The following is a 23,482-nucleotide window of genomic DNA, read 5'->3' as shown; positions in this document are numbered from 1 at the left end:
TCTCTCCTCTCAACCTTTTGGACTTAGAGGTGGTCACAATAGAGCTGTGAGTACTAGGGTACTGTAACATTATGATTTCTCTACAGTCTCCCAACTTCCTTGTCATTTTCACTGTATTAAACTCTCTCCAATTATCCTAATTTGACTGTGCTGTTATTTCCTGCTAGGACCCTGATAGAAATACATTATTTGTACTACTATAGTATTCATTGGAAGTGTAAGAAAAGATCTCTATTCTCCAGAAGTTTAAACTGGGGCACTTCAATGTCACTAAGTCAAGGTGCAGATGAGTGCTAAAATGGGGGTATAGAGACAGCTAGTACTGTAAGGCGCCCCATGAACCTCAAGGCCATAGACAGTTTCACACAGTACAAGATTCTGAGTGTGCAAGGGGACTAATATTTATTTGGGTCCTACTGTGCTGACAGCTCAGAGCCTGGAGCCTGCTTCAGATTCTGTCTCCCTCTCTCTGCCCTTCCCCCCCTTGCGCGTGTGTGCTCTCTCTCTCTCAAAAATAAATAAACATTAAAAAAGAGAGACATGTTTACATGTTTAAAAGTCAGCAGTATGTGGCAAAGCTCATGCTCTTTCTACTACACCAAAGTTTTACAAACTTAAGTATAATTTACTTGCAGAAAAGCCACTAATCACCCATCTTTGTTATTAAAGTGAAATTCACGTAACATAAAAACAACTATTTTAAAGAGAACAATCCAGGGGCGCCTGGGTGGCGCAGTCGGTCGGGCGTCTGACTTCAGCCAGGTCACGATCTCGCGGTCCGGGAGTTCGAGCCCCGCGTCAGGCTCTGGGCTGATGGCTCAGAGCCTGGAGCCTGTTTCCCTCTGTGTCTCCCTCTCTCTCTGCCCCTCCCCCGTTCATGCTCTGTCTCTCTCTGTCCCAAAAATAAATAAACGTTGAAAAAAAAAAATTTTTAAAAAATAAAAAAAATAAAAAAAAATAAAGAGAACAATCCAGTGACATTTAATACAATTCATAATGTGTGCAATCACCATCTCTATCTAGTTCCAAAGCATTTTTATCATCCCAAAATAAAACCCTATACCCATTAAGCAGTCACTCCCCATTTCCCCCTTCTCCCAGCTGCTGACAACCACTACTCTACTCTGTCTCTATGAATTTACCTATTCCAAGTATTTCATGTAGGTGGAATCATCCCAGGTGACTTTGTGTCTGGCTTCTTTCACTTAGTATAATGCTTTTGAGGTTCATTCTCAAAACATTGTAGCAAGAATCGATAGTTCATCTCCTTTTATGGCTAAATAATATTCTGTTGTGTGGATATGCCACATTTGTTTATTCACCTGTTAATGAACATTTTTCTTTTCACCTTTTGGCTCTAATGAAGTATAGATATGAACATCTGTGTACAAGTATTTGTTTCAACATGTGTTTTAAGTCTTTTGGGTGCACACCTACTAGTGGAATTACTGGGTCTTTTGATAATTCTATGTCTAATTTTTTAGAAATTGTCAGATTGTTTACCACAGCAGCTGAACCATTTTATATTCCCACCAGCAATATGTGATAAGGGTTCCAATTTCTCCACATCATTGAAATCAACCAACTTTTAAACTTTAAATTTAAGGGGCACCTGGATGGCTCAATTGGTGGAACATGCAACTCTTGATCTTGGGGTTTTGAGTTCAAGCCCCACAGTGGGTGTAGAGCTTACTTTAAAGACAAAAATAAACAAATACATAAATAAGATGTAAGATTATAAATAAATAATACATAAATTTAAGATGTTTAAAAAAAACCTGCACTACACCATAAGGCACAGAGTGAATATTTATTTATCACAGAAATTAAACCTAAGCTCTAATTTTATTTATTTTTTTTTATTTATTTATTTTTTTCAACGTTTATTTAGTTTTGGGACAGAGAGAGACAGCATGAACGGGGGAGGGGCAGAGAGAGAGGGAGACACAGAATCGGAAACAGGCTCCAGGCTCTGAGCCATCAGCCCAGAGCCTGACGCGGGGCTCGAACTCACAGACCGCGAGATCGTGACCTGGCTGAAGTCGGACGCTTAACCGACTGCGCCACCCAGGCGCCCCAGCTCTAATTTTATAAATACTGGAAAAGCAGGCCAGAAAAGTGCAAAGATCTGCTCAAAGTCAAAACTAAAGAACACTTCTAACAAGATGGGGTGAGGAGAGAGGAAAATATTTTAGTAGCATTCCATACCTCCAACCTCAAATCTACTCACTCCAAGCATCCCTTCAAGTTCTTGACACTAAAATTGTTTCTACTCTTTCAGAGGATGAATAAGAATCCCAGTCAAAGAGGGAGAGAGATGGCTTCCAAACAGGAGGCAGGACACCATGTGTGCCACACAGCAGTAAGTACATCAGTCCTGCTAAGGGCAGCCACTTATGATATCGGAGAATGGGATTACCCAACTCTAAGTGGCCATTTGAGAAATCTGTGTCTCATCAGGTGACCCAGCTGCCTCCCACTCCTTGTGTCTCAATCTAAACACTGAGTGACCACTGACATGCTCCAACTCCTGGGCTGTAGTGTCTTTGTGGAGATGGTAAATAGACCTGAATAGCTTATAGGAGGCCCCTCCCTTCTCAAAGATGGGAGGGGTCTCTGCCTCAGTTTCCCCTTCTAGACAGCAGAGGGCTCTGGCTGTCCCCCACTGATATCATTATGGAACCCCAGCTGGGGTCCCTATTCAGTGCTGACTCCCCCCTCCTAGCAGCTGCTCTTCCAAACACACCCTTCCTCCTGCTGCCCCAGCCCTTGACACTGGCTGGCCTTCCCCCCCACACACAGGCCACGAGATGGGCTCCTGAGACCCTCCCCCAGCAAAGGGCTGCCTGCAGCTCATTCTGGAGAGAGAGAGCAGGCAAAAACTTGGACTGGCAGATAGAGGCCTGGGGAGTCAGAGTGCCTCAGTTTCCTCCTCAATAGCAACTGAGTATTTATAGTATCTGAAAGCAGGCTTGATGCTTGATGGCACAAATGTAGACTTCATCTCCTTTCCCGCTTCCTGCAGGAAGCAGGATGGGGGCAGGTAGCACCTGGTAGGCAGGATGGTTTGCCCCTCCCTCCTCCATCCCTTCTGGAAGTTTTGGGGCCTTAGTGCCTGCAACAGCCAGCCTTGGGCAAATAAAAGACTAGGTTGTTTACTAAAAAAAAAAAAAAAAAAAAAAGAAACAAAAAAAACAACTGTGGCTAAAATCTCATTATCTTTTTGTTTATCCATAAGCCTTTTTAGCCCCACCCATGTTCCAAGACAAATCAGGTCAGTATACCCCAATTCTTTCTTAAAGCCCTAGGTTCTTTCTTCCAAATCTTTTCTAACACTTTATTTACTGGTCTGGGAGGGAAAACAGTAAGTACTGTGGTGATGTTTTCACGAGGATGACATTTCCAAAGTGGAGAGGATGAAGGCCTCTGGCTTGGCTTCCTGCTTCAGCACTCCTGTCAGCAGGAACTCAGGTGAGAGAATGGGCAGCCCAACCCGAAATGGAATAGAGCATCGAGAGAAGTCCTGGGAGCATGTAATCACAACTCTCTGAGGCTGGGAAAGACAGAGAGCAAAGACAAAGTCATGGGTGAAAAACAATCCTAGAAATAGGTTTGGAGTCCACAAATCAGTTTCAGCATCGCTACAATATACCTCCTGATAGGAAGCGCACTTGCTGGAAGTACTCTTCCCAGAAAAACTGAACCTGAATTTATTCAAGCTTTTAAAATTAACTACAATTTACAAGGAATGTAAGAGATGGAAGAACAAGATAAATTACACAGCAAAGGAGCAAACAGAAAAACCCAGACTGGAACATTCTAAAAAACAACTGACATAGTTTCTGCAGGAAGTCAATGGAATAAGAAAGGCTGGATGGGTTGGGGGGGGATCTTCTAGAGTAAAAGAGAATTAAGAGACATCCAATTGTGAGGGGAGCCTGGGTGGCTCAGTCAGTTAAGCAACTTATTTCAGCTCAAGTCATGATCTCAGGGGTGATCAGATGGAGCCCTGAGTTGGGGCTCTGTGCTGTCAGGGCAGGGCCTGCTTGGGATCCTCTCTCTCTGCCCCTTCCTGCTCACATGTGCAAGCATACTCTCTCTCAAAAATAAACGGGTGCCTGAGTGGCTCAGTTGGTTAAGCCTCCAACTTTGGCTCAGGTCATGATCTCACAGTTCGTGGGTTTGAGCCCCGCCTCAGGCTCTGTGTTGACAGCTGAGAGCCTGGAGCCAGCTTCAGATTCTGTCCCTTTCTGCCCCTACCCTGCTTGCACTGTGTCTCTCTCTCTCTCAAAAGTAAATAAACATTCGGGGCGCCTGGGTGGCTCAGTCGGTTAAGCGTCTGACTTCGGCTCAGGTCATGATCTCACAGTTTGTGAGTTCGAGCCCCACATCGGGCTCTGTGCTGACAGCTTGGAGCCTGGAGCCTGCTTAGATTCTGTGTCTCCCTCTCTCTCTGACCCTCCCCCCTTTCATGCTCTGTCTCTGTCTCAAAAATAAATAAAAATTAAAAAAAATAAATAAATAAACATTAAAAAAGTTTTTTTAAATAACCATTAAAAAAAAAGGAGGTTGCAATTGTGGCAATACTTGGACCTCATCTGAATCTTGACTTGAATTATAAAGACACATTTTTAGCCAATTGGAAAAATCTGACTAATGGACTCTGAGAAAATGACAAGAAACTATTGTTAATTTTGTTATGGATCAATAATGGCATTGTGATTATGTAAACAAACATACATCATTTCTTACAGAAGTATACTTTAAATATGTAGGGGGAAATAATATGATGCTTGTAGTTTCCTTTAAGATACTTCAGCAAAGGGGCGCCTGGGTGGCTCAGTCAGTAAAGCATCTGACTCTTGGTTTCAGCCCATGACATGATCTCATGGTTTGTGAGTCTGAGCCCCGCATCAGGCTCTGTGCAGAGCCTGCCTGGGATGATCTGTCTCCCCTCTCTTTCTGCCCCTACCTTGCTCATACTCTTTCAAAATAAATAAACTTTACAAAACTTTTTTTAAGTACTTCAGCAAAGAAAAAAAAAGGGATAAATGCAGACGATATAGCAAAATCTAAGCTACCTTGTTAAATCTGAGTGACTGATATATGGAGGTTCATTGATATATGGAAGTTCTCTCTCCCTTTGTGTATATTTAAAATATTAAAAATGCAAAATAAAAATCCATTTGGAATCAGCAAACCTCTCCTACATTCCTATCCCTTTATATACCACAGAGCTTACCCCCACCCTCTCACTACTCTGTGTTTCTATCCATACCAGTATTCTCCAAACTTTTCCCATTCCAGCCACCTCTTTAACTGCCACCTCACTAGACCCAAAACATACCACCCATACCTTATAGGAGCGGGGCATGCTGGGTAGGACAGTGCCTCCACAGCAGCTGATGATCTCTCCCATTTGAGGTGGTGGTGGCTGGACTCCTGGGGTCACATGGATCTCATAGCCCTAAGCAAAAGAAAACAGTGAAGACCACAGATGTATGCACTGAGAGCCCATGAACAGCTGGAGAGCCTCAGGAAGGAGGCCTGAAGCATGGGGCAGAAGACAGCCTCTCACCTCTAGCAACCTTCTCTCCCGAGCCCGGCTCAGGGCATCTCGAAGGCTGAAGCCAAAGTTCTTCTCCTGCTCAGGATCAGTCACCACATATTCATCCGGGGGCAAGAAGCAACCAGCCTTGCGGGACTAAGGATAGCAGCAGTGAGCATCAAAGCTGAGCCCAGCCTACCACCCAGCTCTTCTGCTCAGCATGTGGACGGAGCTTATGAAATGTTCTTTGAATTAAGCTTTCTGCCTCATTCACCTCCCTTGTCTTCCTTTACCCCCTTTCCCCTCACTACTTTCTAGAGCATCATGTGAGCAGTCTTCTGCCATCAATATCTCTGCTGGTCTGCTATCACCTCCGGGCCTCTCACCTGGTGCAGCCAGTCCAGGGAGAGGATGGGGATCCCCCGCCCCAGGGCACACAGGAACTTGACCGTGCGGCGGACTCGATCAGTCACCAGGTGGGAAGCCTCTGCCACTGAGCTGGCCAGACTCCCACCCAGGGCCAGCACCGCCCGTTCTCCACGGGCATCCACCACACCTGTGAAGAGAACCTGTGGAGGGAGTTAGCCTAAGCTGGTCACGGCAACCCATGCCATCAGTGTCTATCTCTGAACCCCTAAGTCTCCTCCCATCCTCCCATGTCTGTCTCCCACCAAGCCCCAGGCCCCTTCTCTCCTACTTTGGGTGCTGTGGACTCTTGGTTAGGTTTGACCCGCCGAAGGCTGCAGCTTGGGATTCCCCTGGGCTCCTCCTCTGTTTGGTCTCTCTTTCTCTTGCCTGGTCCTGGAATCACTGCCACCTGGGATTGAGAAAGATCTTGCTGGGAGTTTCCGAGCCTCCAAGCCCTTTCCTAGCTTCATGGCCCCAGCCCTCACCTCACCTCGTCCTTCCTTGGGCTCTCTGCTGAATCTTCTTCCTCTTTGTGGAGGGACACGGTCTTCTGTTGGAGCCGTTTTTGAAGTGGGGGTGAATCCACAGTAGCCAAAGGCCTCTTGCGGCTCTGAGAGGGCTTAGACTGGGGCTCTGGGGTGAACTCAGATCTGCCTGCTGCCTCTACCTTTTGGATCTGGGTAGCATGAGTGGGGGCCTCAGGAAGCTGGGCAAGAGCAGGCTTGGGAATGGTCCTAAGAGACTCCACTGCTCTCACTGCTCGTCTTTGGTTCTTTGAGGATCGAGAGTTAGGTTCAGGGGGTGCAGAGTGGGGCTCATGGACAATGGGAGCTGTGAAGGACCCATGCTTCCTTGTGGCCCTCCGCTTCCTGCTGCAGTTGGCTTGAGGGATGGGCTCAGGGGGAACAGGCTGGCCTATGGGGTCAGGATTCTGGGATTCATGGGTGGTAAGAACTGGCACAGCACTTACTGTAGACCTTAGTGTCTTACCCTGACCACCCTCAGCTATAGCCTTAGGGGTGACCAGTTGATCTATGGGGTTGAGAGATTCAAGGTCAGAGGCTGTAGATTCAATTGGTTGGGGGATCTTGACAGAGGACCTATGTATCCTTCCCCGAGTGGCCCGAAATGTAGGCTCAGGGGTGACAGGCTGATCTGTGGAGATGGAAGGCTGGAGCTCAGAGGCTGTGGGGACAACTGGCTCAGGGGTCTTGACCGAGGACCTTTGTGTCCTGCCCCGAGTGGCCCGAGGTGTGAGTTTGGGAGTGACAGGCTCGTCTGTGGGGGTGGAAGCCTGGAGCTCAGGGACTGTGGGGACAACTGGTTTGGGGGTCTTGCTAGAAGACCTGGGTGTCCTGCCCTGAGATTTACGTTTGGGGGTGACAGACTGGCCTTTGGGGGTGGTAGGCTGGAACTCAGGGGCTGTGGGAACAGTTGGTTCATGGGTCTTGACAAAAGACCTGGATGTCCTGCGCTGAGATGTAGGTTTGGGGGTGACACACTGGTCTGTGGGGATGGAAGACTGGACTTCAGGAGCTGTTGGGACAACTAGCTCAGGAATCTTGACAGAAGACCTAGGTATCCTGCTATGAGTGGCCCCAGATGTGGGCTCAGTGAGGACAGACTGGTCTTTGGAGGTGGTAGGCTGGAGTTCAGGGGCCGTGGGGACAGTTGATTCAGGAGGGATCTTGACAGAGGACCCACGTGTCCTGCCTCGAGTGACTCGAGATGTGGGCTCAGGGGTGACAGGCTGGTCTTTGGAAGTAGAAGGCTGGAGCTCAGGGGCTGTGGGGACAATTGCTTTGGGAGTCTTGACACAAGACCTACGTGCCCTGCCCTGAGTAGCCCCAGATACAGACTCAGTGAGGACAAACTGGCCTTTGGAGGTGGAAGGCTGGAGCTGAGAGGCTGTGGAAATAACCGGTTCAGGGGTTTTTACAAATTTATGTGTCCTGTCCTGAGATATGAGCTCAGGAGTGACAGACTGGTCTTTAGAGGTGGAAGGCTGAACATCAGGGGCTGTAGGGACAACTACTTCAGGGGCCTTGACAGAGAACCTTTGTGTCCTACCCCGAGTGATCCGCGATGTGAGCTCAGGGGTGACAGGCTGGTCTTTGGAAGTGGAAGGCTGGAGCTCAGGGGCTGTGGGGACAACCAGTTCAGGGGTCTTCACAGAGGACCTACGTCTCCTGCCCCGAGTGACCTGAGATGTGGGCTCAGCACTGAGGGGTTGGTCTGTGGGAATGGCAGTATGAGGTTCAAGGGCTACAGAAGAAACTGGAGAGGGTGTCTTCCTGGAGGACCCTCGGAGCCTGACTTTGGGTTTTGGCAAGGGAGTCTCTGGAACTTTCTGATTCCTGTTTTGCCTGGTCCTGGGAATGGGCTCTAAAGAAGATGGAGAGGAAGAACAGAAGGGCTGAGGCACAGGATGTTTTTGACTCTGAAAGAGGAGGGGGTTTTGGTGTGGGGCTGAAGCTTCAGGCACTGCAGGAGGCTGACAAGCATCTGTGGATTCCTGATCACCCTGAGGAGAAATAGAAGCAAGTGAGGGAGGAAGAGGCAGAAAGAAGAAAGACAGTACTTGAATACTGTTCTTGATACTTGTTTATGGTTAGACTGTGTTCCTGGCATTTCACTTGTCTATGACCTCCCTTCCTAAGACTGGAAACTTCCTGGGGAGGGAGCAGTCCTCGTTCCCACAGACCCCACCTCATGCTAGAATAGTGTTCTCCATAGATGGATGATGGCAATAAGAGGATGGTTGGAAAAAAGGGAAAAGACACAAAAAAATGGATATTCTGAGTTAGGTACAGGGAGACAGAACTTGAAAAACAGATACAGAAAATGACAGGTGCCAAGGGAAAGGGGAAGAAACCAACTAAGGAGTGGTGACAACAGATTAAAACTGGGAAGACAGAGAAAGGAGTAGATTGGAGCAAGGTTAGGGGAAGGAACAGTGGAATAGGAGGAGGCAGAAACAGCAGCTCTCACCCCGAAGGCCTTCTCAGCAGGTGGCACCTCACAAGTCAAGTGGCCTAGACAGAAAGTAAAAACAAGTGTAGCTGAGGTCTAAGCAGTCAGTCACTTGGGGGTTGATTAGCACGAAGGCTAACCTGGGGTTCCCCTCTGTCTTCACTTACCTCTCTGCTGCCTCCTGGGGCTCATTGGGACTCCCTCTCCTCCACCTGACTGGCTCCCAGAAGCTACTGAGGCTGAAGCAAGTCCCTGTTGACCGCCTGTCCCTGTTTCAAGCTCTAGTGTTGGACTGGAGGCTTGCCCTTCCTGGTCCTGGCTCCCTTTCTCAGTCTCCCCTCTCTGTGGGCCTCTCTCCAGTATTACTTCCGGTACCTCAACTCCTAATCCATTTGGCTCACCCTCTCTCTCTAGTACTAGTTTCTCTGTTTCTCTCTCAAATATTTCTCTTGCAAGAATCTGCTTTTCTATTTCTTTCTCTTGTATTTCCCTGGTTATCTCAATTTCTACGTTCAAACTATCCATATTTCTTTTGATACTTGCAATTTTCACCTTTTGGTCAGACTCTTGTCCTTGAGTATCTCTAGCTAACACCTGTATCCCTCTGGTTAACTCTTCTTCTCCTATCACATCTTCTTGTTCTCCTGATGGCAGGTTCTCAGTTTCCCTGTCCAATGGTCCTCTCTCAGGGGCCACCCACTCTGCTGCTTCTCTTGGTATCCCCATGTCTTTCTCCATAGTCTGCATCCCTTTGTCCTGAATCCCCAATGGCTCTATGTGAACTGGGCTTCCTGGATTTTGGCCTTGTGGTATTGTCCAAGGTGTAGAGAGGCAGGATCCATGGGCATCAAGAGGAGCAACAATGGGCTCGGGCTCAGGGGCCTCAGACTCTCTCGGACAGAATGGCTGTGTTGCCAAGACCTCCCACGGCTCATCCAAGGTACCTGGAAGGAGAGAGGGAGAGAGAGAGAGATACAGATTGAAAATGTAACAGGTTGAGAAAAGATTAAGATAAATTCATGAACAGTAAACCTAAATGGATTATTAAAGGAAAGTTGGGAATAAGGAGGACAGTTATAACATTTAGTATTTGTCTAAAAAATAAGACCGCACACACGTACATAAATTCTCATAGGGGTGCCTGGGTGGCTCAGTTGGTTAAGCATTCAACTTCTGCTTAGGTCATGATCTTGTGGTTCATGAGCTCAAGCCCCACATCAGGCTCTCTGCTGTCAGCACAGAGCCTGCTTCGGATCCTCTATCCCCCTCTCTCACTGCCCCTCTCCAGCTCGTTCTCTCTCAAAATAAATAAATAAAGTTAAAAAAAAAAAAGTTCTCATAGCAGCCTCTTTAAAAATGACGGAGGGGCGCCTGGGTGGCTCAGTTGGTTAAGTGTTCGGCTTGATTTCAGCTCAGGTCATGATCTCATGATTCGGGATACTGAGCCTTGCATCAGGCTCTGCATTGACAACGAGAGCCTGCTGGGGATTCTCTCTCTCTCCCTCTCTCAAATAAATAAATAAACTTAAAAAAAAAATATTTAAAAAGATGATGGAGATGGAGAAACATCAGCAAAAGTCAAACAATATGAAAAAAACATGTAGAGGGAGAAAGCAATGATGCCAAGTTAGGGGCATTAAAGACAGAATAGCTTATACCTGTATCCTGGAAGCTACAGCAGGAAGGACCAGGCTCTTGGGGTAGAGTAACCAGAAACGCCTGGGTGGCTTCATCCTCCATGCTCTGGGCTGTTGCACAAGAAAAGCCAACTCAAGCACAGCTCCTCCACAGAACTCCAGGGTCCCATTCCTGGTTTCTTGCCTCACCTATGCTAGCTTTCACAACCTTCAAGGACCACCACTTTGGGCTCCCAGGTCCCACCTGCACCAACATCCACATGACATGGATGTCCTCACCTTCCAGATTCTGATTGTCTCTCTCCACAAAGCACTGGGTAGCCTGTAGGTCCAGGTCTTCAGAATCTGGTGGAGGAAGAATAGAGGATCGATAATAAAAACTCTACCTGACCCTTAATTCCTTACTCTCTCTACCATTTTCTCCCTAACCCAAATCCTTCTGCAATGGACCAAATGTGTGTATCCCCCAAATTCATATGCTGAAATCTAATTTCCAACGTGAGTTTATTAGGAGGTGGGGCCTTAGGGAGATGATTAGTACATGAGGATAGAACACACGTAAATGGGATTAGTACCCTTAAAAAGAGACCCCAGAGGGGCTCCTGGGTGGCTCAGTCGGTTAAGCATCCGACTTTGGCTCAGGTCATGATCTCGCAGTCCGTGAATTCGAGCCCCGCGTCGGCCTCTGTGCTGACAGCTCAGAGCCTGGAGCCTGTTTCAGATTCTGTATCTCCCTCTCTGCCCCTCCCCCGTTCATGCTCTGTCTCTCTCTGTCTCAAAAATAAATAAACGTTAAAAAAAAAAAATTAAAAAAAAAAGAAAAAAAAAAAAGAGACCCCAGAGAGTTCCCTTGTGCCCTCTGCCATGTGAGGACATAGTAAGAACACAGCTGCCTATGAACAAGGAAGCAAGTCTTTACCAGAACATGACCAATCTGGCATTTTGATCTTAGACTTACCAGCCTTCACAACTGTGAAAAATAAATTTGTTATTTATAAGCCACCAGTATTCTGTTATTACAGCCCAAATGGACTAAGATACTCTATAAGCATTCTTTCTTTTAGGGGTCAAGGGAGAAGGCCAGCACTTACCACCGTGGTTGTCTCCAGAGTCCTGGGTCCTGTCCATATGTGGTTCTCTCTCCCTTTCTATGGAGGTCTGGGCTCCCTCTCTCTGTGGCTGGATGGATTCCCCTGAAGTGCCTGTGACCACCAGATCATTAATATCCTCCCTTGAGACAGGGAGGTGATCCTGCTCCACCTGTGACACAAGTGACCCACCCTGGGCCCTCGCCTCAAGATCTCTCTTGTGCTCAAGAACAGCTACAGCCCTCTTTGCCCCAGCATCCTCTTCTGCTGGAAGCTGGCTCTTTCTTATATCTGCCACCACTGAAGCTGCTAAGGATATGCCCTCCACATCTGTCTCACAGTCCCCAGATGGAGGTTGGGCTTCCTCTAGATGCATCACAGGCAGCTTCGCTTGGCCCTCTTCTACTTCCACATCTGTTTGATCTGTCCATACCACAGGCACCTGATGCTTCTCCACAAGTATAACAGCTGACCCTGGTGGGACTTTCTCCTTCACTTGTATGTTGATGTCCATTGTGGCAGAGGCTTGGCTTCTCTCCAGATGGACCCCAAGTGAGCTCTTATCTTTGTCCACCCCTAGATCACTGTTTTGGGGAGGAGGTTGCCTCTTTTCTGAATATGCCTTGTCTGTGTGACCCTTGAAAACAGTTCCTCTCTTTTCCATTGGGAGCCCCTCCTCCTCCATGTCTGTGTCGCTGTCTCTCCCAGTAGAGGTTTGGTTTTGCTCCAGAAGGGCCACAGGTTGGGCCCTGTCCTCTTCCAAATCTGTATCTCTGTTCCATGTAGTGGCTTGGCTCTCTTTCAGATGTGCCAAAGCGAGTGCTGCTAAGACTTCTTCCTCACCATCTGTATTGCTGTCAATCACCACAGAGGCTCGGCTTCTCTCTAGAGGGACTGCCAGCTGGATCTCACCTTCCCCCACATCTGTATCACTACCAGTTGGGCTCTCCTGTAGATGTACCAAGGCATGTGTCTGAGGACTCTCTGTACTAATTCCATGGAAGATTTGCCTCTTCTTCATAGGAACTACAGCTGGGGTTGCAGGGATCTCTTCTTCTTCCACATCAGTATCACTGTCTATGAAGTCAGAAGGCTGAGCCCTTCCCAAATGGACCACAGCAGGCCTTCCTGGAGGCCTGCTCTCATCATCCACATCTGTGTCACTGTCTTCCCCAGCAGGTTGGTTCCTCTCCAGTATCACCCCAAGTGGGACCACCCCATTCCTTGCATCCCTTTCAACTTCTGTGTCATTGTTTCTCTCTTTTACTGAACACTGATTCTTTTCGAGCTGGATTTCAGTTGCCATAGCTGTAGACTGTTTTGTCTCTGCAGTGGAGCCTCTTCTGGCAGTTGAGGAGGCCTCTCCTGATGCTGTATGTTGACTTTCTTCCTCATCTGTGTCACTGTCCAGGTTGAATGCAAAAGGTGGCCCAGGGCCATCTGGGGCAGGGGAAGGCCCCTCTTCATCACTGTGAAGGGAACAGAAAGGAAAGAATCTAAAGCATGTTTCCCAAGAAGGAATATTCTACTCAACAGGGAGCTCCCTGAGAGCAGACACAAGGCAGTAGCTGTTTTTTTCTCCCCAGCAATTAGTTCTCTACTTGGCACGTCAGGTTAATGAAAGTTCAGCTGAGCAAAAGACTATGTGCAATTCCCCGGCCCCACTTTCATGATAATCATCTCTCAGAGATGGATCCTATAGCCCTGGTTCTCCTCCTTTTGAAGACTCAAGTATCTGGTCCTCTGCACTCACCTCTCTGGAACCACTGCAGCTAGAGGGCAGGTTCTTGGTTCTTTCACCACACACCTTTCTGAAGGAGAATCTATAAAGAATAGAAAGGAGTAAGTTGACTATTTTAAACTCACCATCCCCATCTTCTCACCCACCCTCCCAATACACAAACATACCTACTTCCTCCTCTGAGTCCTCAGCCAACAGGAGTCCCTGGGGTTGAGTTCGTCCCTGTACCCTGGGTGTCTCTTCTATAGTTAGAGGGCCCCGGGAAACAAAGGGCAGGGGAACATTCAGGCGATGGTACTGGCAGGGCAAGTCAGCAAAGAGAATCAACTCCTGGTCCCTCAGCCGATGACTCACCCCTGGGCTTAGGACCTTAGGAGGCCTTAGGACTTGAGTACCATTGAGACTGCCACAATCTTGAAGGACAGGTGCCTTGTCCCAGGCCAAGATTTCAATCACTGCATGTTGTTTGGAGATGGATGAAAAGGGCAGGATCACAGAGCAATCAGGCATTCGGCCTACCATATTCTTCCCGAGATACAGAGGGAAATCTAAGAATTAGAGAGGTAGATAGATTAAGGCCAGAGTCTTGGCCTGCTATCAGGAAAATATTCCTGTTAAGTACCCCACTACTAACTCAAGGTCTCCACATACACAAGAAAATAAAAGGCTGTAGTACACCTAAGTATTGAAGAATATAAGCAATGTTATTCATTGTCAATATCTATCCATCCATATTGGGTTTTTTTTCTATTGTGGTAAAATATATGTTAAAATTTACCATGTAACCATTTTTAAGTGTACAGTTCAGGGGCATTAAGTACACTCACATTGTTGTGCAACCATCGCCACCATCCATTTCCAGACTATGCTCAATTTCTATCTGAATCTCTTCACCTTCTCCTACCAAAGTAAAATTGAGCCCATTGAGTCCAGGGCACTTGCCTGGAACAATCAATTCAATCAGCCCCCTCTTCTCCATTCCCAGTGAAAAACATTTTCAGATCTCCTTGAAATATATATAAGCTTCTTGCAACCTTCCAACTACCTCCCCATAAAAATAAGGGGCCTGTGTCAGTACTCGAGCATCTAATAACCTCTGACCTTTTTCTGGTCCATGGGCACTACTGAAGATATGCAGTCGTCCTACGGGCTCCAAGCTACACCCCAAGGATTCACTGGGTATCTCTTTCTCCTCCTCTTCCTCAACCTCCCAGTTAATAGCTTGGGTGTCTTCCATGACCTGGGAAAGAAACACATTATCATCATCTCTATCACAACATTTAATTAAAAAATATTTGTGATGGTTAGTGAGTTGGAGCTCAACATTGGGCTCTATGCTGTCAGCACAAAGCCAGCTTTGAATCCTCTGTCCCCCTCTCTCTCTGCCCTTCCCCCACTTACACACATGCACATGCTCTCCCTCTCTCAAAACTAAATAAAAATTTGTGACTATGATAAAAAATAAATATTGGTGGGGGATAAATATTACAAGGTCCCAAGTACACAAATATATACAAACACACGTGCTTACGTACAGAGACAAACATTTTCAGAAACAATGTTTGCCTTAGGATATACAATATACTGATAGTTTTCATTCCCGTTCTCTATTTTTTAAATGCTGATTTGCAACACACAGTTTGAAAAAAAAACATTTCAAAGGGAGCCAAATTATGCTAAGCATCAACTATGTGTTGGGCATTGTGGTATATGTCAGGCATAGCAGACATAGGAGGCATGCATTTAGGAAAGTAATGCTAAAAATATTAAATGAGTTGCTCAGAATAACATAGCAAGTAGGTGGAAAGGACAAGAATAAATATGCTTCTGGAGGCAAAGCCCATGGTTTTTACACTTTGCCAGAACATCTCAGTATGATCAGAGTAAACTGCAAAGAATCCTAACAGCTGATATACATACATGCTTGCTATGTGTGAAGCACTGCTCTAGTTACTTTATATCTATCTACCTATCTCTATATATGTACATATATACATATAAGTACATATATTAATATATACAGATTCAGTCCTCACAAGAATCTTGTAAACAACTATTACTATAGTCTATTTCTCAGATTAGGAAACTGCAACATACATGGGTTCAAGAACTTGCCCAAGATCACCAAGATACTGTCCATCCTCTGTTTAACATTTGGTGGCTTTTCATGCCCACAGAATAAAGTAAAATCTCAACTCCATAGCAAGACCTTCCATGATCTGAACCTCAGATCCTACAATGTATGCTCCCCTCCCCCAAAGCCTATGGTTCAGCCATATGGACCTTCTCCCCAGTTTCCCAACACAGTTCCTGTTGTCTCCCACACCTGCATGCTTTAGCCAGTACCTTGGCCCTTAACTCCTAGTTTTCTGATCCAACTCCTACCCATGATTTATGATTCAGTTCAAATGTCACTTCCAACAAAGCCTTTCCTGGAGTCTTCCCTGCTTTCTGGCGTTCTTTGTGTACCCACATGTTCCACAGTGGTCAGTAAACTTGTCTTTCCCCTAACCTTTCTCACTATATTGTAACCAGTACTTTCCATTTCTGCCTTCACACACCCTCTCGAGAACTGGACCAGCAGAACTGTGTCTTTTCCCCTAGGGCACATCATATTCGCTCGACAGTACCTATTGTGTACCTGGTACTGTTCAAACCAAACATAAAATTAACCCTGCCCTCCTGTTGAAAGGGGATGAAAACTCAAAACAGGATGGGTGGAACTCACTTAGAAGGATGCCATCCCAGAGGTTTAATTGTTGACAGGGAAAGTAGGACGCGTCCATGGGGATAGTGCTAACTCCGTCCTTAAGACTGGAGGATTCGGCGGGAGCCCGGGACCCTTGGCTCCAATCCAGTGGACCACCATCTTTAATCCCTACCCCAGTGGGTTCCCTCCAGGCCCAATGTCTCATACCTAAACTCGGGGAGGGGCGTCAAGTAAGGATGAGTATTATAATCCGAGAAGCAAACTTCCAAGTATCCTCCGCCCAGTCGCACCCAAGGCACGCCCCTCCCGCCCTCCGGGAGAACCAAGATGGCACCCGAGGAGTCGTGGGCGAGGCCCCCAGAACTCACCTACTTTGAGTCCCCGCGCGCGCCACCAGTAACGGCCACGACCCAGTGGCTCTAGAGCTCGTGCCGGGAGGGAGCCGATTCGCTGATTGGCTCCTGCTTCTGTCTTTCACAGCCCTGCTGCGCGACGATTGACGAAGCTCCCAACGACGAGACACAAAGCCCCGCCCCCACCCTTAACAGCTTCAAGGGGCTGCTTCTCCAGGGAACCCGAAATCGGTTGAGGGAGGCGGCAATCGGAGGTTGCTCTGTGCGCACAGAATCGCGCACCTCGATTGGACAGCTCCGAGGCACAACCCACCACCGCTTCACCACCCACCGCCCACTTCCCGCGTAGATTTCCAAACCGCAACCACAGAGTCTGGCTGCCGCCGGCGGATAGAGGGGCTTACCATAGTCGTTGCCGGATGCGTTTACTGCAACCAGAGAGCCCTTCCCCGGTCCTCCGAGACATGGAGTCCGCTGACTCATGAGAAATGAAAATGAGGTGTGGGTTGCCGCCGTGGCTGGAGGCTGCAGTTTGGAGAACGGCCCGTAGGCGTGGCGCTTGAGGACTCCCTCATGGAACTTCATTTCCTTCTGATTTGGCTTTTTTAGTAGAAGTCATGTCTGTTGCTCCCTGAGAATACATCCCTGATGGACATTTGGAGGTCATTTTCCCAAGGATCCGTAGGCGAAGAGAGAGAACTGTTTTGTTAACTATCTTAAAGGTTGACCAAGGTCTTTCAAGAGGTGTAGAAAGGATGATAAAATCATCTATTTCATGATCTCATACTAAGAGGAGAAGAGAATAGTAACAATTCGATATGTGTATAATTTAGGAAGTCTTTTTGCGTTCTTTATCTCACTTTCTTCCGACCACAACAATCAAATAAGGAGAAGTAGATTTTACAGAAGGAATTGAAGGTCTGCGCGGACCTCCCGAGGTTCCTACAGCTAATGTAAGGTAGAGACAACTTGAAACAAGTCCTCTAATTCTAAATTCTGAGCCCTCCCCACTACCACAAAATAACTGCTTTCATGGTGATCATGCTCCAAAACATGAAATATTCTCTTTTTAGTGGGTAGAGGGGGTCTTATTCAACTTGATGTTTATTTTTTTAGGTGAGGAGAAATGTGTTGAATGGATTGTGAATGATGATCTTGTTGTCCCATATTGTTACAGTGCTTCCCACACTCCATTGTTCATACACTTCCCACCAAATTGCAAGATCCTGAAGACCCGGGAGCTAATTTTTACTCTTTTTGTATCCGTAGCTTCTGGTTTGTTGGACACCTAGTTTCTATCAAACGAATTAACCCCTAAGAAGAGGCATGCTACCCTGACTTGAGCCCGTCCAATTTTCTCCCATCAGCTCCCCTCTTTTGTTTCAATCCTGAGGCTTTTGAAAGATTGCAATGACCAGCCACCTAGTCAGTGAATTCAGCAAACTGAAAAACAGTTCCAGTGAAGTGTCTCGAGAGGCAGGCTGGAAGACACTAAAATTCTACCACGCACTTCATCTGAACAGTTCTGTGACAAAAAGCGTCTTTAGTGCTGCTCTAAGGCCCAGAACCCGTTACACGTAGACAAAGACTTCTGGCTTCACAGATTCCAGATAGTTTCTCTAAACCATTCAACTTATTCTTTGAACACACCCTCAGACAATTATATCTCTCTTCTAAAAAGCCCTTGCTGCAATTTGGTTTCTTTCTAAACATTATCATTAGAAAACTTACAAGGAAATAGGCAATACGCTCTTTCTATCTGGGGGAGCAGCGGCTCACTGGCGCTCATGCCTAGGGGACCAGCCGTTAGATAGCAGAGCAGGGTGCCGCATTTCTCCTGTTTTCGCTGAGCTAAGCGGCCCTCTCTTCCCAAGAGAGGGAGCAGGCAGCAGGGAGCGTTCGGGGCGTGCCCACTCCACCTTCCAACGCCTGGCACCCTAGGGTTCCCAATTAGTGTGTCCCCGAAAACTACTCCCTCTTAGTACAAAAACTGAGGCATGGGGGAAAGAAATCTTGCGCAAGATCACTTTTCATCAAAACAAAAAACAAAACCCAAACCAAAAATCCAGTATCCACCCATCCCTCCCTCCCTTTTGCAGCGTGGACAACAATGGAGGACTACAACTCCCAGTGAGGCCTGCGTTCCTCCATCCAAGCAGAGACCAATGGACGTCTCATACGTGAGTGGCATCGACTAATCAGGGCCAGCCTAGATAAGGCTTTGTCTCGGGACCGCGGCGCGGGGCGCGTTCTCCCGCCTCCCAGCCTGGGCGCACGCGCGCCCCGCCCTGCCCGCCTTCTCTCCTTTGCCCTCCCCTCTTCTTTCTCCCTCTCAGAACCTTCCTGCAGCTGCGTTCGGACCTCGCTGCTCTAGGCTCCGGGACACGTCCCATCCTTCCAGCCTGCGACTAGCAGTATAGAAAAAAAATTCCATATCATTTTCTTGCCCCCTACACATCTTGAGGCGAGCAAAAAATTTAAAATAAATTTTAACAATGAGGGAAATCGTGCACATCCAGGCCGGTCAGTGTGGCAACCAGATCGGTGCCAAGGTAAGGATTTTAAACCTCTTCTTTTAATTATATTTCTTTTGAGATGGAAAAAGTCCAGATAAGTGATGAAGAATAGTTGTGGGATATATTTGCATTTCATCCATAGTTGAACTTTGCCCCCCAAAAGTTTTCTATACATAATAGACCTCTGTAACTAGATTCGCTTTTGAAAAACGGGGAATTCTTGGCTGGCTTATTTTGGGAAAGCTATTAAGTACCTTTCGGGTTTGGGGGTGGGAAGACCGTGGTTCTGTAAGATTTTACCTGAAAGTGTTCTAACGGTCTGAGGACCGGGGAGGGAGGAAGATGCGGAAACGGTTCGAGACAAAGCGAAGCGAGGTTTCCCCCATGTGCATCCCCCTTGGCTGGGTTTCGTCGGAGGGGGAAGGAGAGAGGTTGGGCGGCGGCTGCGGAGAGCTCGAATCCCACCCGTGGGCTGGGGGACGCGGTGCGCCAGGGTGGGCTGCGGTGAGCGGTGCCCTTCGCAAAAGATAGGCATCTCGCGCGCCCGCGATCCCTGAGGGGCGGCCCCGTAGTTCTTCGTGGATGGAAGACTAATAGGTGCTGAATTAATTTTATTTCCTTTCATCTCCCGTAAAGAGACCCTTTTAGGGCGTGAACAGATACCGGGAAAGAGGGCGGGAGAGTCCTTTTCTTTAAAGGGTCCCTCAGGAATAACCAGGGGGAGAAAGGAAGATAATCCGTATTTAAAGCGAGGGCTTAAAAGCTAGCCAAGGAATAAAATACCGAGGCCAACCAAGGCAGAGTTGGGGAGTGGTGGGTTTTTTTTTTTTTTTTTTTTTTGCGCGCCGTTACAGTGTAGCGGGGGAAGGGCGGGGAGGAAGTGCTGCTGCTACGTTGTGGCAGAAGGGCGGGGCCGGGCGCCCCTGGCGCGCGGGGACAATGCGGCCCTGCCGACCGGCTGGGGGCGCGCTAGTCCGAGTTGAGCCCCGCCTCGCGCGGAATTCACGCCCCCGCCCACGCGCGACGCACCCTTTGTCAGTGGTACGGCGCGCGCGTGCGCCTCAATCGTGGAGGGAGGGTGGTCCACCGCAGCAGCTGCTTCTTTCTCTACCCCTTGCCCTTTGTATAAGTCCGGGAGGTGCGCTTGTCCAGTCTGGTCTGCCGCCTCCATCCCCCTCGGCACATTCCCACCCCACAATTTCCTGCTATCGCCGGGCATCCTCAGCCGCAACTCCGCTCACATCCCAAGCAGTGAAACCTGCGGGTGGCTCGTGGAAGGAGGTGGCAGGCAGATGGGGGGAATACCGGGCCCTAGAACCGGGCTCACCACCGGGGTGTCTGGGATTAAAATGTGTGGATCGGGGGAGCCTAATTGGCTGGGACCAGAGCTTTTGAGGTCTCATTGCTTTCCCTCGGCAGTTCTGGGAGGTAATCAGTGATGAACATGGCATTGACCCCACCGGTACCTACCACGGTGACAGCGACCTGCAGCTGGACCGCATCTCCGTGTACTATAATGAAGCTACAGGTAAGGGCGGGAGCCCGGGAAGTTTGCCTCCTATCTCCTCTCCCCCTTCTCTGGGGTCTCTTTCCAGCCCTGGAGAACCCTTTACCACCTTCGGATGGGTCTTTTTTTTTTTTTTAAAGGAGAACTCAACTTAATTTGACTTCCCTGTGGAGCAAAAGATTGGCTCTCCTGCCCCCTGGTGGCAGCACTTGGAATCACAAGTTTGGGTCCTTGGTCTCCCAGCCCCAATTTATCTTGTCTGCCAATTTTTACTTTACTTTCTTCCATATAGGTGGCAAATATGTTCCTCGTGCTATCTTGGTGGATCTAGAACCAGGGACTATGGACTCTGTTCGCTCAGGTCCTTTTGGGCAGATATTCAGACCAGACAACTTTGTTTTCGGTGAGTTCTACACATATTAGTAGATAATGTGCTGTTCAATTTACTAGTATGAAGGAAACAGGAAGGATTAGGAGATAATTGTTATACTGGAGAGCTTACCTGGGGCTGTGTTCTGAAATCTCTAATGCAGGGTGTTGGTAGTGACTACCCTAGGTTGTAAATAATGGGGGGGGGTATATCACAGGTGAGTGAGAAAGAAGGCACATTCATGGACATTTTTCCAAAAGTTGAAGGTGGAATTTGGTCTTTTATCTCTCACCTTACTAACCAAGATTGCCTCCTGACCCCATTCCAGGTCAGTCTGGGGCAGGCAACAACTGGGCCAAGGGCCACTACACAGAGGGGGCTGAGCTGGTTGACTCAGTCTTGGATGTGGTACGGAAGGAAGCCGAGAGCTGTGACTGCCTGCAGGGCTTCCAGCTGACCCACTCACTGGGTGGGGGCACAGGCTCTGGAATGGGCACCTTGCTCATCAGCAAGATCCGAGAAGAATATCCTGACCGCATCATGAACACCTTCAGTGTGGTACCTTCACCCAAAGTGTCTGACACTGTGGTTGAGCCCTACAATGCCACCCTCTCCGTCCATCAATTGGTAGAGAACACAGATGAGACCTACTGCATTGACAACGAGGCCCTTTATGACATCTGCTTCCGCACTCTCAAGCTGACCACTCCAACCTACGGGGACCTGAACCACCTCGTCTCAGCCACCATGAGCGGTGTCACCACCTGCCTTCGCTTCCCTGGTCAGCTCAATGCAGACCTCCGCAAGCTGGCAGTTAACATGGTGCCCTTCCCACGTCTCCACTTCTTTATGCCTGGCTTTGCACCTCTGACCAGCCGTGGAAGCCAGCAGTATCGGGCCCTTACTGTGCCTGAACTCACCCAGCAGGTCTTCGATGCCAAGAACATGATGGCTGCCTGTGACCCCCGCCATGGCCGTTACCTCACTGTAGCTGCTGTCTTCCGTGGGCGGATGTCCATGAAGGAGGTAGATGAGCAGATGCTCAATGTGCAAAACAAGAATAGCAGCTACTTCGTGGAATGGATCCCCAACAATGTCAAGACGGCTGTCTGTGACATCCCACCCCGTGGCCTCAAGATGGCAGTCACCTTCATCGGCAACAGCACGGCCATCCAGGAGCTCTTCAAGCGCATCTCAGAGCAATTCACGGCCATGTTCCGGCGCAAGGCCTTCCTCCACTGGTACACAGGTGAGGGCATGGACGAGATGGAGTTCACTGAAGCTGAGAGCAACATGAACGACCTTGTCTCCGAGTACCAGCAGTACCAGGATGCCACCGCAGAAGAAGAAGAGGATTTTGGCGAGGAGGCTGAAGAGGAGGCCTAAGAGCATCATCACCGTAGCCTTCTCTGTTCCCTCAGCCTTCTTCCTCAACTGCCCCTGTCCTCTCCCTCAGAATTTGCATTTTCTGCCTCTATCTTTGTTTTTGTTTTTCCTTTTTTGGAGGGGGGTTCCTAGAACAGTGCCTGGCACATAATAGGCGCTCAATAAATATTTGTTGTTTGTTGAATGTCTCCTCTCTTCCACTTTGGGAAAACCTAGATTTCTGCCATTCTGGGTAACCTGGTATTCCCCTTAGGTATACATTTCTCTCATCTGTCCAGTTGATATTTCCCTTTGTTTAAGAAGCTGGAATTCATTAGATCTCATTTAGAACCATATGCTGAAAACCCAGTAGATGGCCACTATCCTAAGCCCATGTGGTAGCCCAAGGGAAAGGAAACCAACCCACCTCATAACAGGTAGAGGTACCTATAAGGAAGGGTTAGGGTTATCTATTCCAGAGCGGTTTTGGGGAAGGCTATACAGGCTATTGAAGTCCTGATTTCCGGGAATTTCCCTGTTATTTCTCAGCTTTAGGGAAGGTGTTAACAGTATTATCTCCATTTTTAGTCTCCTTCCAAGCTCTGTCCTGTTTCCTTTGTAGGGTTCTGCCCACTCTGTTGAGTGGGATCCTTCCCTCTTCTATGCAACCTCTTTCACATGTTGGATTCCTTTTCCCATGGTTGGAGAAGGCCAAAAGGGGGAAGAGGGACTGACTTTGGTCCCTAAAGCCTCCAAAAAGGCCCTCCCCATCCCCACTTTTTCTTACAAACCTAGCCCTGCCATGTATAAGGTGTGTATTGCCACCTAAATACTTGAGTCATTCCTCCAGAGAAGGGACAAGGAGAACCCTCCATCTTTTGGCAACATCTCATCTCTTCCTTTTGCTATTCCTTTTATCCACCTGCCCTTGGTTTTGTCCTGTCCTACACTTCAAATTTCTATTTTGTGTTGAACTTGCTTTTTTTCATATTGAAAAGATGACATTGCCCCAAGAGCCAAAAATAAATGAGAATTGAAAAGAAGTTGTGAGGTGTGTGCTCATTTAGGGAAAGCTTGCCAGTGGACACATGAAGCTCAAGTTCAGTTATACATATACTCTGCTTTCCATAAGCTGATGAGAATATCCTTCTATTTAATTGACTTTCATTTCTTAGCCCTAGTACCCAAACCACCCCACCACCCTTACTACCAGTCTCAGTAACTGGGATAGGCATAGGCTCAGATGCAGGATCTATGGACAGAAAT

The 23,482-nt window shown here is 47.9% G+C and overlaps 2 protein-coding genes across 5 annotated transcripts; one reads left to right on the top strand and one right to left on the bottom strand.

Annotated features, from left to right (window-relative positions):
* Positions 1-3,215: 3,215 nt before the first annotated feature.
* MDC1 (mediator of DNA damage checkpoint 1) lies at positions 3,216-16,682 on the bottom strand. 4 transcript variants are annotated; one of them, XM_047102173.1, is made up of 15 exons: positions 16,474-16,682; positions 14,497-14,635; positions 13,563-13,943; positions 13,408-13,477; positions 11,658-13,123; positions 10,846-10,911; positions 10,588-10,677; positions 9,097-9,873; positions 8,948-8,991; positions 6,447-8,480; positions 6,246-6,365; positions 5,935-6,117; positions 5,579-5,704; positions 5,357-5,467; positions 3,216-3,553 (listed from the first exon to the last, which is right to left on the bottom strand). In XM_047102173.1, exons 2-15 carry the CDS (start codon positions 14,630-14,632, stop codon positions 3,386-3,388), a joined length of 5,772 nt encoding a protein of 1,923 aa, XP_046958129.1. In that variant the 5' UTR covers positions 14,633-14,635; positions 16,474-16,682; the 3' UTR covers positions 3,216-3,385. The 4 variants fall into 4 exon arrangements, with proteins under 4 accessions (XP_046958129.1, XP_046958130.1, XP_046958131.1 ...); XM_047102174.1 differs by lacking the exon at positions 16,474-16,682 and adding an exon at positions 16,313-16,368; XM_047102175.1 differs by lacking the exon at positions 16,474-16,682 and adding an exon at positions 16,124-16,231.
* Positions 16,683-18,781: 2,099 nt separating this feature from the next.
* Positions 18,782-23,259, top strand: TUBB (tubulin beta class I). The gene is made up of 4 exons (XM_047103142.1): positions 18,782-19,010; positions 20,394-20,502; positions 20,774-20,884; positions 21,180-23,259. The coding sequence occupies exons 1-4, from the start codon at positions 18,954-18,956 to the stop codon at positions 22,235-22,237; spliced, it is 1,335 nt and encodes a 444-aa protein (XP_046959098.1). The 5' UTR covers positions 18,782-18,953; the 3' UTR covers positions 22,238-23,259.
* The last annotated feature ends 223 nt before the right edge of the window (positions 23,260-23,482 follow it).

This window comes from Lynx rufus, unplaced genomic scaffold, assembly GCF_022079265.1.
Source record: "Lynx rufus isolate CCGP_SWC_20201006 ecotype Redwood Valley unplaced genomic scaffold, mLynRuf1.p SCAF_6, whole genome shotgun sequence".
NCBI lineage: Eukaryota > Metazoa > Chordata > Mammalia > Carnivora > Felidae > Lynx > Lynx rufus.
Note: the sequence above shows the minus strand (reverse complement) of the source record. Positions and strands in the feature narration are given on the sequence as shown.

What these genes read in the sequence shown, in the direction of transcription:
- MDC1 (XM_047102173.1), bottom strand. Translation starts at nt 14,632, where the DNA reads ATGGAAGACACCCAAGCTATTAACTGGGAGGTTGAGGAAGAGGAGGAG. An exon ending in GCTGCAGTGGTTCCAGAGAG is followed by an intron (nt 13,124 to 13,407) that starts GTGAGTGCAGAG and finishes TTCCCTTCACAG; the next exon opens with TGATGAAGAGGGGCCTTCCC. An exon ending in CCCTGGACTGGCTGCACCAG is followed by an intron (nt 5,705 to 5,934) that starts GTGAGAGGCCCG and finishes TGCTATCCTTAG; the next exon opens with TCCCGCAAGGCTGGTTGCTT.
- TUBB (XM_047103142.1), top strand. Translation starts at nt 18,954, where the DNA reads ATGAGGGAAATCGTGCACATCCAGGCCGGTCAGTGTGGCAACCAGATC. An exon ending in GCAACCAGATCGGTGCCAAG is followed by an intron (nt 19,011 to 20,393) that starts GTAAGGATTTTA and finishes TTCCCTCGGCAG; the next exon opens with TTCTGGGAGGTAATCAGTGA. An exon ending in GTACTATAATGAAGCTACAG is followed by an intron (nt 20,503 to 20,773) that starts GTAAGGGCGGGA and finishes TCTTCCATATAG; the next exon opens with GTGGCAAATATGTTCCTCGT.